Consider the following 19759-nt stretch of genomic DNA (forward strand, 5'->3'; position numbering starts at 1 on the left):
AGAAAAATTTAGACAAACCCATGACAGCACGATTGTTTTTTTTTTTCTTATATGAGCCAGTGGCTCATAATTTAAAATCAGCCAAAAGATAAAGTACAGTAACTTATTACATTTATTCAAATACTATTCAACACCGTTGTGAATCAGCTTGATCATAGTGACAGAATCCTGAAAATGTATACTTAGAAGTTATTATATACAAGCAGTCCTGAAAAAAAAATCTTCTTATGTGTGCATCGGCCTGACTACTCGATTGATCTAACATCACTAGAATATAAATCTAGCCATGAGTAGATGCCAAAAGCAGGTCATGTGTTCAATTTATTCTTCTTGTTTCACCTTAGGTCTGATGACACTGAAAGAGGAGAGTGAAGTTCTGAATGAAACGGATGAGAAATATAAGCTTGAGAAACATCATGAGTTCATAACTGAAGAAAAACCATTTACTACCTCACAGGCTGAAAAGACTTCTTCAAGAAAAAGAGCTCAAAAGACAAAAATCTGCAAAAAGAAGAAATTTACCTGTCAACAGTGCGAGAAAAGTTTTAACCTTAAAGGAAGCCTAAACAGGCACATGAGAGTTCACACTGGAGAGAAGCCCTACACATGCCAAGAGTGTGGAAACAGTTTCAATATACGTGGAAATCTTAAAATCCACATGAGAGTTCACACTGGAGAAAATCCTTTCACCTGCCAACAGTGTGGAAAGAGTTTCACTCAAAAGTTAAACCTTAACAGGCACATGAGAACTCACACCGGAGAGAAGCCTTACACCTGCCAACAGTGTGGAAACAGTTTTAGTCTATATGAAAACCTTAAAATCCACATGAGAACTCACACTGGAGAAAACCCTTTCCCCTGCCAACAGTGTGGAAAGAGTTTTACTCAAAAAGTAAACCTTAACAGGCACATGAGAACTCACACGGGAGAGAAGCCTTACACCTGCCAACAGTGTGGAAAGAGTTTCACTCAAAAAGTTAACCTTCTCTCACACATGAGAACTCACACTGGAGAGAACCCTTTTACCTGTCACCAGTGTGGAAAAAGTTTCGCTCAAAAAGTAAACCTTATTACACACATGAGAACTCACACTGGAGAGAACCCTTTTACCTGTCAGCAGTGTGGAAAATCTTTCAACCGAAATGGAAGCCTTAAAATCCACATGAGACTTCACACTGGAGAAAATCCTTTCATCTGCCAACGGTGTGGAAAAAGTTTTGCTCAAAAAGTAAGCCTTATTAGGCACATGAGAACTCACATTGGAGAGAAGCCTTAAACATGCCAACAGTGTGGAAACTGTTTCAGTCTATGTGGAAACCTTAAAATCCACATGAAAGTTCATACCGGAGAGAAGCCAACAGTGTGTAAATGGTTTTAATCAAAAAGTAGGCTTTATCAGGCACATGAGAATTCACACTGGAGAGACAGAGTTTCAGTCGGCTTTAAAACCTTAAAAGTCCATATGAGAAAACAAAGACTACATTCACACTTGTCATTAGCATGTGACCTGTTCTCAGAACTTGTACCCATACACATAAACATTAATAAATCCTTTCATTTATATAGTGCTTTTCTGTTTACTTTAAGTGCTTTTACATTGGGGGGGGAGGGGGGGCGTTCTCTCCTCAACCACAACCAGTGTGCACCATCCACCTGAATGATGCATCAGCAGCCATATTGCACCAGAACGCCCACCAAACAACAGCTTATTGGAGACAGTGTGATGAAGTCAGTATGGGGATAATTAGGAGGCCATGATGGTCAGAGGCCAATGGGCAAATTTGACCAGGATACCGTGTTTACATCCCTACTCTTGTTTTTTTTTTTTTTTTTTGAAGGACATCCTGGGATTTTTTCTGAGTACAACAAAGTCAGGACCTCTGTTTAACTTCTCATCCGAAACATTGTGCTTTTTACAGTATAGTGTCCCCGTAACTACTCTGGGGTGTTAGGACCCACACAAGTGAAGTCAAGAGTCAAGAGGGATTTATTTGTCATTTGCATAGTTAACACTGGGGAAAACTGGGCATTGAAATGCTTGTGACGAGGCTCAGACATACAGTGACAATAACAAGACATAAGACATAGACGTACATGGAGAGCACTGAGGTTCTTGAGTGACTACAGTGCCCATAGACAGAAAGACATGGACAGAGAATAATATGCCCATAAGTGGAAGTAACAGGTACAATAAAGGTAATCAGTGTTTAGAGTTATGGTGTACATAAGAAGTCCTGAGGTAATATTATGATTACTGGGGTAGAACGGTGTCTAAAATGTCATTTTTTTTTTTAGATGGAGGACAGCTGGTTGTTAAGTAGTCTGATGGCCTGAAGATAGAAGCTGTTCTTAAGTCTGGTTGTCCGTGAACGGATGGATCGGAAATGTCTGCCAGATGGCAGTGTGGCAACAGTTGATGAGCAGGGTGAGTGCGGTCCTTGATGATGCTGCGAGCCTTTCTCAAGCAGCGAGTCTGATAGATGTCCTGTAAGGCTGGGAGTTTATGTCCAATGATGAGCTCTGCTGTTCTCATCACTCGCTGAAGAGCTTTGCAGTCCAAAGAAGAGCAGTTGCCATACCATAGAGTGATGCAGCTGGTCAGAATGCTGACTATAGTGCAGCGGTAGAAGTTTGACATGATCTTAGAGGAGATGCCAAACCTCTTCAGTCTCCGAAGGAAGTATAGACACTGACGGACTGTCCTAACTATGGTCTCTGAGTGAAGGCTCCAGGAAAGATCCTCCGAGATGTGAATGCCAAGGAACTTGTAGCTCTTAACGGTCTCTACTATCTCTCCATTGATTTGAATGGAACGTTCCCCCTCTCTGTGACTTCCTGTAGTCTACGATCATCTCCTTGGTCTTGCTGACATTTAGAGAGATATTGCTATCAGCACACCATGTAGTGAGTGCATTAACCTCATCTCTGTAGGAGGTCTCATCGCCATTAGTGATGAGTCCTAGGATAGTAGTATCGTCAGCAAATTTGATGATGTTTGAGCTATGCTTAGCAGAGCAGTCATAAGTGAACAGGGAGTACAAGAGAGGACTGAGTACACATCCCTGTGGGGCACCAGTGCTGAGTATAAGTGAGAAGGATGTGTGATTGCCAATTCTGACCACCTGGGGTCTGCCGGTCAGGAAGTCCAGGACCCAGTTACGTAAGTGACTGTTAAGTAGAGGTGCTCCGATCACGATCGGCCGATCGTTATGCGTATCTCCTCAGTAAAGCCGGTTTTCTAATCAGCGGTTAATTCCATCAGGTGCGTGATTTCACATAGAGCAGCTGTTACTACACATAGCCGTTGTTAATAGAGAAGATGCGCAAATCACGTTAATTTTCAGCGTTTATTGGCCCATCTTCTCAGTTAACAACGGCTCTGTGTAGTAACAGCTGCTCTATGTGAAATCACGCACCTGATGGAATTAACCGCTGATTAGAAAACCGGCTTTACTGACGAGATGCGCATTAACGATCGGCCGATCGTGATCGGAGCACCCCTACTGTTAAGACCCAGATTTTTCAGTTTGGCTATAAGTTTGCTAGGGATGATGGTGCACATAGGTGTCGCTTCCCTCCAAGTGTTCTAGTACAGAGTGTATGGCCATTGCAATGGCGTCATCAGTGGATCTGTTAGAACGGTAAGCAAATTGTAATAGGTCCAAGGTGTCAGGCAGGGAGGAGCAGATGTGGGATTTGACCAGCCGTTCGAAGCACTTTATAATGACTGATGTCAGTGCTACAGGGTGGTAGTCATTCAGGCAGGAGACAGTTGTTTTTTTGGGAACAGGGATGATGGTGGTTTGCTTGAAGCATATGGGGATCACTGTAAGTCTCAAGGAGAGGTTGAAGATGGTATTCTGACTCCACTCTGTCCCTAAAGTCTCTTTTTGCTGATTTTATTGATCTTTGAAGGTCATACCTGGACTTCTTATAAGCAGTTAAATCACCAGAGTTGAAGGCAGCAGTCCATGCTCTTAATTTGTTATGTGATTCTCGCATTAAGTTTGTCAAGTTTGTTATCCAGAGACTGTATGTTGGTTAACAAGATGGTAGGGAGAGGAAGATTACAACTTATTTTCCGCGATCTGCATAGAATTCCAGCACGCTTGCCTTTCCTCCTTTTCTGACGGTGTCTTAGGACACAAGTCGGCAACAGAGGGAGTGCGTAGACGCTGAAGCTGGAGTTCAGAGGCAACATTGTTTCTGAACCAAAGTTTAAGTTTGATCGGATGTCCAGTAGTGTTTGTCGATCGTACTGTATTAGAGTCTGTACTGTCTGTACACAGACTGCAGGGTGAGCATCCCCTGCCTGTCTCACCAACACTTCTTCCAGCAACAACCTAGTTTTCCCAGGAAGTCTTCCATGCAGGTACTGACCAGGCGCTTAGGCCTTTTCGCTTCAGTGGGAAACCAGTCTTGGGCTACAGGATGATATGGCTGTTAAATGCTGTAAAATGAAAAGACAAGTGTAAACGCGATTCTAATAGCAATGTTATCCGATCCACGGGTTCTGTTCCAGAGGTAGTCGAGGACTCATTGTGATCGGATCTCAGTGTAATGTAAACACCATCCAGTCATCGAGTCTGCTTTCACAATGTCAATGTCGCGCACCCCCCCCCCCCCCCCCCCGAACTGTCAGAGAAGAAAGATGGAGGAAACCAGGCCGTGGAGTGCTAGTGAGACTCCTACACTTAACACCTACACTTGAGCCACGCTCCACACTGGAAATGACAAAGCAGCTGTTGCAAATCATTTGTTCTATGTGTCAGTACCTCACAATCAGAATGAGACGGCAAGTTTACTGTCAGGGATTTGTCATGTCATGCCGCATCCAGTATAGACAGCATAATTGATTATATTATTTTTTTGAGTCTGGTTTAGACACAGTGTAAGATCTGATTGGTTATCCAGGATAGAGACGTCACTTGATGTTGCCAAGTGTATACACACCATATCCTGATTGACTGATGATCCGATCTGCTTGATCAGATCAAACTGGACAAATGCTTTGTGCCTAAGAGCACTGTAGAAACTGTTTCACTCTAAAAGGATGCAATAACAGGCACATGAGAATTCACATTGGAGAAAAAGAGTTTTGATGAACTTGTTATTGTTATCAAACTTTATTTTTCATTTACAATTACTTTTGTTCATGTGGCATACACTTTTATCCAAAGAAAATTACAGTTGAGGAAAACAACAAGTGATTCATCATAAGAAAGCAATAAACATGAGAAGTGCCTGTTATACAAGTTTTCAGTCATTTTTCAAAACCATAAATTTAGGACAGGAATATATCCAGCTGATTGTAATCACAGAATAACCTCTGACAGGGTGATCAGGACCCCAAAGTGGAGGGGCCTTGTAGCACCCTGAAGGGGTTATTGTGTGATAACAACCTGCTGGCCTATTATCCCACTTATTACACAGCTACTTGGCACATGAGTAAATAATTAGACAAAAAATATTGATTTGAATTGAAATATTTGAACGCAAAGCTTAAGTGAAAAAAGCAGTTGAAAAAAAAGTTCAATCTAGATAGGCATCTTACCCGATTGTTAGTTATTTTATAATCCATTACAGTGTACAATCTACGAAAAATAGCAGCAGCTGCACTCATGAGTCCATGAACTTGATGTGGTGCATGACTATTCTCATGAGGTTCAATGCACTTCATGAGAATAGGAGTAAGTGCAACTGGACGGTAGTCATTGAAGCAGGATAGAGATGGGTTTAGGGAAAATAAGAGCATAGATAAAGTGACATACTAAAATGTAGATCCACTTAAATGTAGATTAAGGAGATTAAGGTTAACCTGTATTGTCTCTTACTGTATTATAAACACAAAGAGGACTAAAGTCTAACAAAATTAACAAAAAAATAAATGAGTAATCGACATCTACTAAATTAATACCATGAATGACAAAGGAATAAAGTGCATAAAATGCAAGTAAGTTGGGTGTTGCTATGTCAGAGTACCGTTATTTAATGTGAAGATAAACTTGCTTTTCTGAAACTAGCCTTGATCACTATAGGTGCTGATCTCCTGGAACACAAAAGGCTCCTAAAATCTGGAAGATGCAAATGAGTCCCTGAATTAGGTGTATAAGGTCCTTAATCTGAAACACGCAGATGACAGTACCTTGAAGTGAAGGTTTAACCTTGGTGCAAATGTCTGTATGTCTTCTGCCTCTTCTGAGACTCAGAAGTTGGTCAATCTGCTTCTGGCTCTCTTGGCTAGAGACTCAGAACTTGGTCATCCATTTCTGGCTCTCTGGGATGGAGACTCAGAATTTGGTCAAACCACTTCTGGGTCTTTGGGACGGAGACTCAGAACTTGGTCAATCCACTTCTGGCTCTCTTGGCTAGAGACTCAGAACTTGGTCATCCATTTCTGGCTCTCTGGGATGGAGACTCAGAATTTGGTCAAACCACTTCTGGGTCTTTGGGACGGAGACTCAGAACTTGGTCAATCCACTTCTGGCTCTCTTGGCTTGAGACTCAGAACTTGGTCATTCACTTCTGGGTCTTTGGGACGGAGACTCAGAACTTGGTCAGTCCACTTCTGGGTCTTTGGGACGGAGACTCAGAACTTGGTCAATCCACTTCTGGCTCTTTGGGATGGAGACTCAAAACTTGGTCATCCGCTCCTGGTTCTCTGGGATGGAGACTCAGGATGAGCTGAATCTGTTGTGTTCCTGAATGAAGACTCCGCATGAAGGGTATCTGTTGATGCAGGGGTGGGCAATTCATTTTCCCAAGGGGCCACATGAGAAACTGGTGTGGTTGTTGGGGGCTGGACCAATACACTTGTGATGTGTAGGGAGAGGCCGAGAGCCATGGGATGGAGCGAGGCTGGTGGAGTAAATGATAATGTGTGACACCTGCACCACTCACTGATCTGGAGTCCCACGGAGGAGTTCCAGAAGGATTAAAGGAGGAGTGATGAGAGAGGACCAGTCCTGGATTTTATGTTGTTGTTTTTGTTCCTATATGTAAGCAGCAGTCTGTGAGGGGTTGTTGTGCTATTTTAAATTTTATTTTACTATTAAAGTTTTGTTTAAATGCTCACCAGTTCCCGCCTCCTCGTTAACAACAGGAGGATGTAGAACACTGTGATCAGAGCTTTGTTTTTGTTGTGTCTAGCAGGTTTCACAATAATGGAAATGGAATGTTGAAGTATACGTGAATCAATTGAAAGAATGGAAAGGAGGACTAAGAATCTCCAATGACAACTGGCAGTTTAACATTTGCTACACGTGCCTGCACTACAGAATCTGTCCATCTATCACTTTTCTCCATACTTGTGAAATAAGTTGACATGTTTACACAGCGATTTAAATCATGCCGGTGAGGGCATTTTCGAACGTGTATGGCCAATCAATGTATGCTTATGTCACAGGTAGTACCAGTTATGCTGATTAGATCTTTTTCCCGAATAGGAGGTAATTTTGTTCTTTAAAAAGGCAGTCCGGTACTAAAGCGCCAAAAAGCGGGTAGTTCCACAATTAGATCTGGTACTATAAAAGGTTCCTGCAGTGCGAAAAGGCCCTAATTTACAAAAAGCTAGCATTACAACTTAATACAAAAAATAAGTATTTCAAAGACAAAGCATCACATTAACTGTATAAAATAAATGCCCCAGTGTTGTTAGATTGTTTCACGATTCTTGAGTTCATTTTTCTTTTTAAGTGAGAGAGCAGATAGCTCTGCGTGCTTTCAAATCATTCTGGCAGTACTTTAATGTGATTTACTGATGGGACTGTGCAGTGCTGCTTTAAGTTAAACACACTTAAAATGTACTCATATTTTCATCGCTTTGACCTCTCTCTGTATCCCACCTTCTCACGCACCATGATTGGTCAATTAGCAAGTATGAAAACAGGAAAACAAAGCCAAAACGTGGATATTTTAGACCATATAGAAATCCTGGCCAGGATGTGTCTGGGGAAAAAAAGAGGATGTATGGTCACCTTAATTTTGTATCGAAGGGAAATATTTGATTTTGAACACAGCACAAGACTTGATAGGTCAGATAAAGGAAACATCTGCACTGCATACTTATGGTGTGTGAATAGGGTTGGGAAACACTACTACTCTGTTCTCTGTCAGTCTTTCCCGATCCTAGTCCTTTAGTACCTCTAACTCTTTCTTTCTTTTCGTACTCACCCATTTGAGTTTCTGAGGTGTCTGTATTAAGTGGCTAATCAATTAAATCAGGTGGGCTTGATTAGGTAGGCTGACATCTAAAATGTACAGTGTCTAGTGTGAAACACTTCCATATGTGTGCTGTTCAGTGTTTACATGTTAAGACTTTAGTTCTGGAGAGCCACTGTCCTGCGAAGTTTAGCTCCAACCCTGATAAAAAAAAAAAATCACATGTCTGTATCTTCCTAGCAATCCTAAAGACACTAATTAGCTTGTTTAGTTGTGTTTGATTTGGGTTGGAGTGTTACAAGACTATTATGCAAACGTTCATGTTTGCGGTTGCCAGTTATCAAGAGCATATATACCCCAATCAGAGCTTTTCTGACTGGCTTTATGCAATCTGGCAACCATTCATATACTCTTGCTCTCTCTCTTTCTCTCTCTCTTTGTGGAGATGCTGTGATCTGAAAACACAGAAATACAGTACTGTACAAGTAAGCTGGAGTTCAGCGATATATATTTAAGGTTTTCTGCTTAAAGTGTAATTCAGCCAGTCTGTGTTCTGTCATGGATCTCGACTGTATTGTTTGTGATTGTGGTTTGCTGATTGTAACATTACTTGCACAACCTCTGAGTCTTTTTTTACCATTGTTTTAAAAGAGAAACATTAATGCAATTTGGAATTATTTGAATTATTATTACTATTTCTCTGTTACAGTATTAGAGAGTGAGTTTTTGTTATGATAAATTTGTAACATGGATGGGGTGAGTGTATAACTTTGGTATATAAGTCTTTGGTGTTTATTTAGCCAACCTGTCACCAACCTGTGAAGTCGATCTTGGAAGCATTTTAAGTCGATCGCCAAAATGCACCATGTGTGAGCCTATATTGTGTGTAGTAAATTTTGTCTAGGGGAGGGAGAGGGGTATATCTGTCCAATCAAATAGCCTATAGTTTACATATAATGTCTGTGAAACGACCGCTCTCTTTATACTTTTGCCTGGCATCACAGCGTGAGCCTCCACTGACTGCGCGCGCACCTCCCCAAGCAGACGAGACATTTATACTTGACGCAACTGTTTTAGACTGAAAACCAGACCATACAACTGACTTAGACGTCAGGTGCCGGTGTGATGAGATGTACTAATATCCGTGTGCTCGGGCATGATTGTTTTAGGCCTGTAATTGATTGATTATTGAGATAAATAGGGGTGGCACGGTTCGCTGAAAAAAACCAAACCGTTCAGTTCACCACACACGGTTCGGCATGCGCTTCAACTTAAATCTGACAAAGCATCTGTAATATCATCTGTAATATGGCTTGCTATAAATGGCATGTAAAAAACAGGGTTCAGGTAATAAATGTTTCTGTTAATGCACGTGCATTCTGACTTCCCAGACATTACAAAAACATGAGAGGGAAAAAAACCCTGGACAAATCATTCACTCTTGTTCAACGCGAATGCTGTATATGAGCAGTAATTTATTCCATCACCTGGGTGCTTAATCTGTGTTTAAACAACTCATTTAAGCTTTGTCAGTTTAAACAATTAAGAGCCAGAGGACACGAGCACACGCGCGCAGTGTGAAGATTTGTGCAACAACAAAGAAATCACTCACTGCTCCGGATTAAAAAGTTTTTGCAACTTTAATTGAACAATCTTTAATTAATACAGTCAAATATGTGATGCTGTTTTACATTTGATAAAAATTAGCTAAAAATGAATGTAGGTCTGTAATTTGTGTGAACATATTTTGGAAGAATTGAAGGATAACTGTTGTTGAAGGATAATATTTTGTTTGCTAGTTGCAATAACCTGAGTATTTCCATTTTGAAGTGTTTGAAATATGTTTTGTTTTAAAAGGGAATGTGAAACTACATTATTGGCTTAGGCCTGTAATTGACTGATAAATTGTGTTTATATATGAGTAATAATATTGTGGAAATACTTATGAGTTATACTACTGTTGAAAATGTTGAATTATAGTTGGCAGTTTGTATAGTTATATACTATTTGTATAGTTAAATAATTTGCTAGTGACTAAGAGGCAACAAGAATGTCAGAGTAGAACTTACATTGTGGGCTTTTAAAAAAAATATTTTTTGCAAGTGGTAGATCTTTGTTTACATTTGGACTTTGGATGTGATCTTAGGCTCGAAAAGGTTGGTGACCACTGCTGTAATTGATATCCTGTTATAAATCTGTACACTAGATAATGTAAAATAAAACATGCATATTATTCAATATTCTATTGATCTGTTTATTGGTGAGAGAGCAACTTCTAATAAAACAAGTCTCAGTTCATCCATATCTGCAAGACGATACATTTCTAAGTAAATGTATTCAGTAGACATTTATACAATCTTTTTTTGTGTGTATATCACATTTTTTTATAATCTGTTATGAAATTAAATTTTTGGCACAGATTTTTTATTTTCTCACCTTGTGTGGTACTGGTACTTGATGCAGTTCATTTGCTACACATTGCAAGTCTAGAGGGCCTGATCATGTGTTTATTCCAAAGCTCTACTCAAGCATCCGCCTGTAGAATATTTTGGAACCAGAACTGAAGAAGGCATTGGTGTTCATTACATCCATTGAAGTGTCCTTCATTCCTCAGGTCCCCAAAGAGCTCAATAAGTAAGTATCACTTTACTTACATTTCATCAATGCTAAATAATATGAAACAAACACAAACCTAGCTCATTGAAGTATTGCTCTTACAGTTCATAGTCTCAAAGTTGCAAAGCCAAGGCATTGAACACAAGTGATGAAGTTGTGTGCAAGCAGGGTCATTGTTAGTAGACCCACAAGTAAGCCAGAAGACACATCTCAAAAAAACCTCAATGCATTCTGATATGCCGAAACCAAATATCTTTAGTTTGTCATAACTGTCGACATGCCACAGATAGTTTGGTCCCATTGAGTGATACATGCGTCGAACCAATCTACGTGTCCTATGTTCTGTCCCTTGTGGATTAAGTTCTTGCGGCAACCGCATAACATCATCACATTTAACACGCAGTCTGTGTTTAATGTCACAACTGTTAGACACATTGACCGGTAGCCAAACAACTGTCCTGCAGTTGCATTTCGTACATCATTCAATGGTGAATAGTTTTTTTCTTCTCGACATGCTTTCATCCTTGAGGTCTGTTTTTAGAGAGTGCAGGCTCATCTTTATGCCATGGTATGTTAACAACATGTCCACAATCACGGTATACGAATGTCCTTCCTCAGAGAAGTGTCATAACAATTAAGTTTTTTCCATTGCCAATTAAACAGTTGCACTATTGCAAAACCATTCATTTAGCCATGTATGCATATCAAAGTTGGTCACAATAGAACAGTGAGCAGTTTAGACTCTTGAGCAATTATCACAAAACTGCAGGTGTTGCTGTTGGACAGTGTTTTCTCTGCTTCCTGCTGGCCTTGCTGCAGCTGATCGTAGCTCCGTGTAGCTGTTTTTTCTCTAGAAACTTTCTTACTATCACTCTCTTTTGTTTAAAGTTATGAAATATAACTTAATTCCCACCATATTTCTGATATTATCGATCAATCTTATTAGATTAATTTTGATCGTTCACTTATATTTTAAATTATTTTTCACAAGTTCATCAAACAACCACAGTAAGAATATTTCATCAAGCACGGGGACTAATGGCTTCTCCTGTTATCGTTACTTGCACCTCTTGCCACATGTACAGTTTATCTATCTCTGTCGCAGATGAGGGATTCACATGTGATAAATGCAGGGAAATAGTTAGGCTGACAGAGAAGATTTCAGAATTAGAGACACGCATCCAAACTTTAATTGAGGACAGTAAGAATGTTAGGGCTCTAGATACGGCTTTGGATGCGTCTAGCTCAGGGATTCCTGTACATTGTCCGGTTCCAGCAGAGCCCCTGCAGCAGGGCAACTGGGTGACAGTGAGGCAGCGTAGTCGTGGGTCAAAACACCGCTCTTCTGTTCCGATCAACATTAAACAGGTTCTCCCCACTCAGTGATGCACCCACTGAGAAACCTGATGAAAGTGCTCTAGTTATTGGTGATTCTATTGTACGGAACGTGAATATAGAGACACGAGCCACCATAGTCAAATGTTTACCGGAAGCCAGAGCGCCTGACATCTTGGCAAATTTAAAAGTGCTGGCTAATGCTAAATGTAAATACAGAGAGATTGTTATTCATGCCGGCGCTAATGATGTTCGACTTCGCCAGTAATTCGCCAGTCGGAGATCACTAAAAATAACTTTAAAGAGGTGTGTGAACTTGCAAGCACGATGTCAGACACTGTAATATGCTCTGGTCCCCTCCCTGCTTACCGTGGTGATGAGATGCATAGCAGATTGTCATCACTCAATGGCTGGATATCTAAGTGGTGCCCACAGAATAACATAGGTTTCATAGACAATTGGACGAGCTTTTGGGGCAGACCTGACCTATTTAAAAGAGATGGTCTTCATCGCTCCTGGGGTGGCGCCACTCTTCTGTCTAGAAATATGGCACATAGTCTTAGTGTTTATACTTGACTAACTGGGGCCCAGATCAGGAAGCAGACAGACTGGCTAAACCGACCGTCTGCTAGCTGCCTCCCGTCACAGAGGTCAGTTAATTCTCAGCACATAGAGACTCTTTCACCTAGATATCACACTATAGAGACTGTGTCTGTTCCCCGAACTAGAAAATACAAAAAATGTCCAAACCAATTTAAGAGTAACAATTTAATTGAGGTTCAACAAACAAAAAACAAATGCAATATGGATAAACAAATGATAAAGCTTGGCTTATTGAATATCAGATCCCTTTCTACGAAAACACTTTTTGTAAATAATATGATCACTGATCATAATTTAGATGTGCTCTGTTTGACAGAAACCTGGCTAAAACCTGATGATTACATTATTTTAAATGAGTCCACCCCCCAAGATTACTGTTATAAACATGAGCCGCGTCTAAAAGGCAAAGGAGGAGGTTTTGCTTCAGTTTATAACAACGTTTTTAGGATTTCTCAGAGGACAGGCTTCAGGTATAACTCGTTTGAAGTAATGGTGCTTCAAATAATATTATCCAGAGAAACAAATGTTAATGATAAATCCCATTATGTGTGTACTGGCTACTGTATACAGGCCACCAGGGCACCATACAGACTTTAAAGAGTTAAAGAGTTTGGTGATTTTACATCTGAGTTAGTTCTGGCTGCAGATAAAGTTTAAATAGTTGGTGATTTTAATATCAATGTTGATAATGAAAAAGATGCATTGGGATCAGCATTTATAGACATTCTGAACTCTATTGGTGTTAGACAACATGTTTCAGGACCTACTCATTGTCGAAATCATACTCTAGATTTAATACTGTCACACGGAATTGATGTTGATAGTGTTGAAATTATTCAGCCAAGCGATGATATCTCAGATCATTATTTAGTTTTGTGCAAACTTCATATAGCCATTGTAAATTCTACTTCTTGTTACAAGTATGGAAGAACCATCACTTCTACCACAAAATACTGCTTTTTAAAGTTATCTTCCTGATTTATCCAAATTCCTTAGCATATCCAAAACCTCAGAACAACTTGATGATGTAACAAAAACTATGGACTCTCTTTTTTATAGCATTTTAAATACAGTTGCTCCTTTATGCTTAAGGAAGGTTAAAGAAACCAGTATGACACCATGGTATAATGAGCATACTCGCACCCTAAAGAGAGCAGCCTGAAAAATAGAGCGCAGCTGGAGGAAAACAAAACTAGAGGCATTTCGTATTGCTTGGTGGGAAAGTATTCTACAGGAAAGCATTAAAAACTGCTAGATCCGATGACTTTTCTTCTCTTTTAGAAGAAAACAAACATTACCCCAGGTATTTATTCAATACAGTGGCTAAATTAACGAAAAATAAAGCCTCAACAAGTGTTGACATTTCCCAACACCACAGCAGTAATGACTTTATGAACTACTTTACTTCTAAAATCGATACTATTAGAGATAAAATTGCAACCATTCAGCCGTCAGCTACAGTATCTCATCAGACAGTGCACTATAGACCCCCTGAGGAACAGTTCCACTCATTCTCTACTATAGGAGAGGAAGAATTGTATAAACTTGTTAAATCATCTAAACCAACAACATGTATGTTAGACCCTATACCATCTAAGCTCCTCAAAGAGGTCCTTCCAAAAGTCATAGATCCTCTTCTGACTATTATTAATTCCTCACTGACATTCCTTTGCATAGACTTGAACACTTTGTTGGCATAAATGGAAGAGCATTAGCATGGTTTAAATCATACTTATGACCGATCACAAGTGCAGTATGGAGTACCTCAAGGCTCAATACTAGGCCCGCTACTCTTCACGCTTTATATGTCACCCTTGGGAGATATTATCAGGAAACATGGTGTTAGCTTACACTGTTATGCTGATGATACCCAGCTCTATATTTTTTTGTGGCCCGGTGAAACACACCAATTTGAAAAACTAATGGAATGCATTAATTATAGGACCTAAAAACTCGGTCTAAGACTTGATGCCTGCTCTGTCAATTCTTCATCATCAGTTAGGAACCTAGGTGTGCTATTTGATCGCAATCTTTCCTTAGAAAGCCACGTTTCTAGCATTTGTAAAATTGCATTTTTCCATCTCAAAAATGTATCTAAGTTATGACCTATGATCTCAATGTCAAATGCAGAAATGTTAATCCATGCATTTATGACCTCAAGGTTAGATTATTGGGTAACACTTTAGAATAAGGTTCCATTAGTTAATGTTAGTTAATGTATTAATTAACATGAACAAACAATGAATAATACATTTATTACTGTATTTATTCATCTTCGTTAATGTTAGTTAATGAAAATACAGTTATTCATTGTTAGTTCATGGTAATTCACAGTGCATTAACTAATGTTAACAAGCACAACTTTTGATTTAAATAATGCATTAGTAAATGTTGAAATTAACATGAACTAAGACATATAAATGCTGTAGAAGGATTGTTCTTGCTTAGTTCATGTTAACGAAAGTAGTTAACTAACATTAACTAATGGAACCTTATTCTAAAGTGTTACCGATTATTGCAATGCTTTATTGGGTGGTTGTTCTGCACGCTTAGTAAACAAACTACAGCTAGTCCAAAATGCAGCAGAAAGAGTTCTTACTAGAACCAGGAAGTATGACCATATTTGCCCGGTCCTGTCAACACTGCACTGGCTCCCTATCAAACACTGTATAGATTTTAAAATATTTTTTATTACTTATAAAGCCCTGAATTGATTCGGTTAAAAGACATTTCAAGCTTTCTGTAGATAGATTTTTCATGTATGTGATTTTAAGTAAATTCATTATCAGGAAAAAATTTAAGTGATCGAGAGGGTGGCTCCCTGTCATTCATGCGCATTAATAATTCGCACAAACACTTGAATATGGATATTAATTCACATTTTGCATATAAATTATTTTTTACATGCAATTATCTAAAATAAAACCAAACAAGATTTGTAATGAAGTAAAAAAAAACAACAACAATAAATGCTGCACATTGCACTCAGCATCACACGTGCCGCGCAAATCTTGCAATGACATTTTACACACCATTTTACTTAAATTATATGAAAGCCAGTAGGTCTGGGCGATTAATCAATTGTATCAATTCACTCGAATGTGTAATTTACATCGGTTTGTTTGAATGAGAATCGGTTTTCTTTTTAATATCCACCGACGCTCCACTCAAGGCTCAACCCTCCCTCGCGCGTCTGACACAGAGACATGCTGCCGAGCAGAGTATGAGTAGAGTGGAGTGATTCTGACTGGATCGAGGAGCGAGTCTGAGACCGAGAGAAGATGCTGAGCAGAGTATGAGCGGAGTGGTGTGATACTGACCGGAGCGAGGAGCGCGTCTGAGACCGAGATGTGCTGCAGAGCAGAATATGAGCGGAGCAGAGTGATTCTGACCGGACGGGAGATGTGTCTGACAAAGAGAGTCTGGGCATCGTGGTTATCAGTCCAAGCACGCTCCATCACGAGTACAATTCATGCCAACAGCCCGTAATATAAATGCATATTCAGCAAGAATTTATGTTAAACATATTTAGCTATTGCTTGATCAGAAGGTTATAATGACTGCAGTAGTGGAGTGGGATGTTAAAGGCTATATGAGTTTGTCTGTTTCTTTTACTGATTATTTTCGGGTTAAACCATGATTTAAACAGATACAGCACAATCACAAACAATGGCTTTCGCAATAATGCGTTCAAACAAATGTAATCTTACAGTGCTACTTCATTATCAGTATCTGATTTTTAATTATTTAGAAATCTGTTAAAAATCCTTTGATCTTTTTAGATAAAATAACTGATGAAAATGTACTGTTATTTTCATCAAAAATTTGCACAGCAGAAAGCAGCAATTATAGATTTAATGCTGACAATGTTATTAGTTTGGCATGTGGTAGGGAAAACTAGTTTACACACAATAGCCTAAGCCACTTTGAAACTCTCCTGTTATTTTCATTTTTTTATAGGCTACATTATGAGCATAACATTTCAAACATACTGAAATACTTTATCTATGGAGCGAAGGTGGAGGTGTGTTTCTGGTATCAGTGAGTGTGGAGCTGATGCTCTGAGCGTGGAGGGGAAGTTGTTGCTGCTCCTCTCACAGACTCTGCTGCTGAGCGAGAGAGATGTTTCACCCGACGAAATGAAGACGTCCGCGGCAGCACAAGCACAACATATCCGCCAATAAGCAACCTGCAGCAATGCTTGTTGCTCGGCTCGCCAAGCCTTACTTTTGTAGATCGCATGGCAGTAAATAATTTGCTTTGGTATGTGATGGTTCGGAGTGGTTTGGCTGTATTTGTTTGTTTGGGTGAGTTTTATGGCAAAAATGTATTAAATATTTTTGTGTGTGAAAATATTATGATTGTATCATGATTGTTTTTTGTCATGTTGTTTTTTTTTTCATTTTGCAAGCTGTTTGAGCATTACAGCCAAACTAATTTCCCTATCAAAAAGACAAAGCTTGTTACATTAAGGTATCAAAATATGAAACCTGACTCGACTCTGGAGCGTCCACGGGGACCTGACTCGACTCTGGAGCGTCCATGGGGGCCTGACTCGACTCTGGAGCATCCACGGGGACCTGACTCGACTCTGGAGCGTCCACAGGAAACTGACTCGACTCTGGAGCATCAACGGGGACCTGACACGACTCTGGAGCGTCCACGGGGACCTGACACGACTCTGGAGCATCAACAGGGACCTGACTCGACTCTGGAGCATCAACGGGGACCTGACTCGACTCTGGAGCGTCCATGGGGGCCTGACTCGACTCTGGAGCGTCCATGGGGGCCTGACTCGACTCTGGAGCATCAACGGGGACCTGACTCGACTCTGGAGCGTCCATGGGGGCCTGACTCGACTCTGGAGCATCAACGGGGACCTGACTCGACTCTGGAGCGTCCATGGGGGCCTGACTCGACTCTGGAGCGTCCATGGGGGCCTGACTCGACTCTGGAGCGTCCATGGGGGCCTGACTCGACTCTGGAGCATCAACGGGGACCTGACTCGACTCTGGAGCGTCCATGGGGGCCTGACTCGACTCTGGAGCATCAACGGGGACCTGACTCGACTCTGGAGCGTCCATGGGGGCCTGACTCGACTCTGGAGCATCAACCGGGACCTGACTCGACTCTGGAGCATCAACGGGGACCTGACTCGACTCTGGAGTGTCCACGGGGGCCTTGCAGGCGGCCACCTTGTTAGGAGACACAGGCGTAGATTCGACCATCTTGTCTGGGGACACAGGTGTGGATGGTGTATCCAATAAACCATGATGGTGTAGGTACTTGGTGAAACCCCAAAAGTCCAGGACCTCCAGCCCCTTCATCTCCCACCGAGGCACAGGGTAATCCAGGCAGTGATTAAACAAATCATTTTGTGCCCCAGCCCTACTGCCATGATCCAAAATGCTTGAGCCAAACCACCCAGCTCACTCCCCCTTTGACGAAGGGTGGTCAAGTTCAAAAGTCTCCCCCTCCGCTCCTCCATAGTGTCTGGGGAACCGATTCAAGATCCCACACTGCTGGATCTGGACATGATAGAGTCCTTCTGCCACGTAATGCACACAAATAAGATCCAAAAGCAATGTTTTTAAGGGTAATGCAGAATCATAAATCTGCCAGGCAATGGTCAAAATCTGGGTAATCAGTCCAACACAAGAAAGATGAACAAGTCAGGGAACATGAGAATACAAACAAGACTTTAAGACTTTAAACAAAGGACTCCATGAAAATGACAGAAACAAACAGGGACAGGTACAAACAATGTGAATTGGAACAGCTGTATGCAATTAAGTGATTAGTCCAGATAAGGGCTTGAGTGAAATGCAGTATTGAAGTGGGGTGACGATAAGGAGAAGTGATACCTCTAGTGGACACCCAGGGATACACAGACCAGACACAGTGACATATTTATCAGGAGCATTCAAAAATTTAATGAACATATACAAATAAACACAATATACATTGATACTATTAAAGCAACAGTTTTAAAGTTTTTCAGTCAAGAGTATTGAGTGATTTTTCTCTTTGTGTTTGTTTTATTAACATTAACCTATTTTAATGTTTGGGTGAATTATTCCTTTAGTGTTTTGTTTTTTTATATCTTCATGTACCCACTCAAAAATTGTTTTAAACCTTGAGTTTTCTTCTTCTGCTAAACATAAACACTATTTTGAAGAAGGTCGAAAACCAAACAGTTGCTGGTTCACAGTGACTTCCAGAGTATTTCCCTCCATTATCAAAGTTAATGACCAGCAACTGTTTGGTTATCAGCTTCTTCAAAATGTATTATTTTGTGTGCAGCACAAGAAAGAAATTAATATTCTGTAGTTTTGAAAAAAAAAAAAAAAAAAGAACCTACACACATCTAATATACAGACATGCATCTGCTAATTTCATTTTAGACATAACCAACTGAGCCTATACATAAACCTTGTGTGTTTTGACAATATTAACACAAAACATAACTTAGTTCAGTAATCAGGCACAGTTTAAAGGGTTCTTAGTTTTTGTGCACACGCTTTGTTGGACTGATTACCCAGATTTCACTTTCACTTTCACTTTCACTTTCAGATTTTGACCATTGCCTGGCAGATTTATGATTCTGCATTACCCTTAAAAACACTGCTTTTGGATCTTATTTGTGTGCATTACGTGGCAAAAATGAAAGATTAAGTGGATATTTGAATTAAATTAATTAAACCGAACATTGAAACTCTAAGAGGATATTAAGGCAGATGCGGCATTAAAACACGTTATATACTTCATGTTATGAATAAATGAATGAATAATAAAATAACTTGTTTTGAAAAATGTCTTTGTCATTTGAATATTGATTTTAAGTAGGGGGCAAAATTTTTTATTTAAATTGTAAATCAAATTTTTTGTGAAAAAATCAGGGATTTTTTTAGGCCATATGCTATCGCCCAGCACTAAACGCAAGTAAAGAAGGCTCCCTTTAAAATCACTTAAGTTGTCAATTAATAAAGTTATTTTTTACATCGTGTGCATTTTGTTGATTATAATGAGAGAACTTGAGTTTAAT

The 19759-nt window shown here is 40.0% G+C and overlaps 1 protein-coding gene across 1 annotated transcript in view; it reads left to right on the forward strand.

The window, feature by feature from the left end:
* Positions 1–1563, forward strand: part of LOC113047312 (gastrula zinc finger protein XlCGF8.2DB-like) — a 36471-nt gene extending 34908 nt beyond the window's left edge. The window contains exon 6 of the mRNA XM_026208672.1: positions 345–1563. Coding sequence (XP_026064457.1) covers positions 345–1276 — 932 coding nt within the window. The 3' untranslated portion in view covers positions 1277–1563. The remainder of the gene's footprint in view (positions 1–344) is intronic.
* The last annotated feature ends 18196 nt before the right edge of the window (positions 1564–19759 follow it).

Source organism: Carassius auratus, chromosome 28, assembly GCF_003368295.1.
Source record: "Carassius auratus strain Wakin chromosome 28, ASM336829v1, whole genome shotgun sequence".
Lineage (NCBI taxonomy): Eukaryota > Metazoa > Chordata > Actinopteri > Cypriniformes > Cyprinidae > Carassius > Carassius auratus.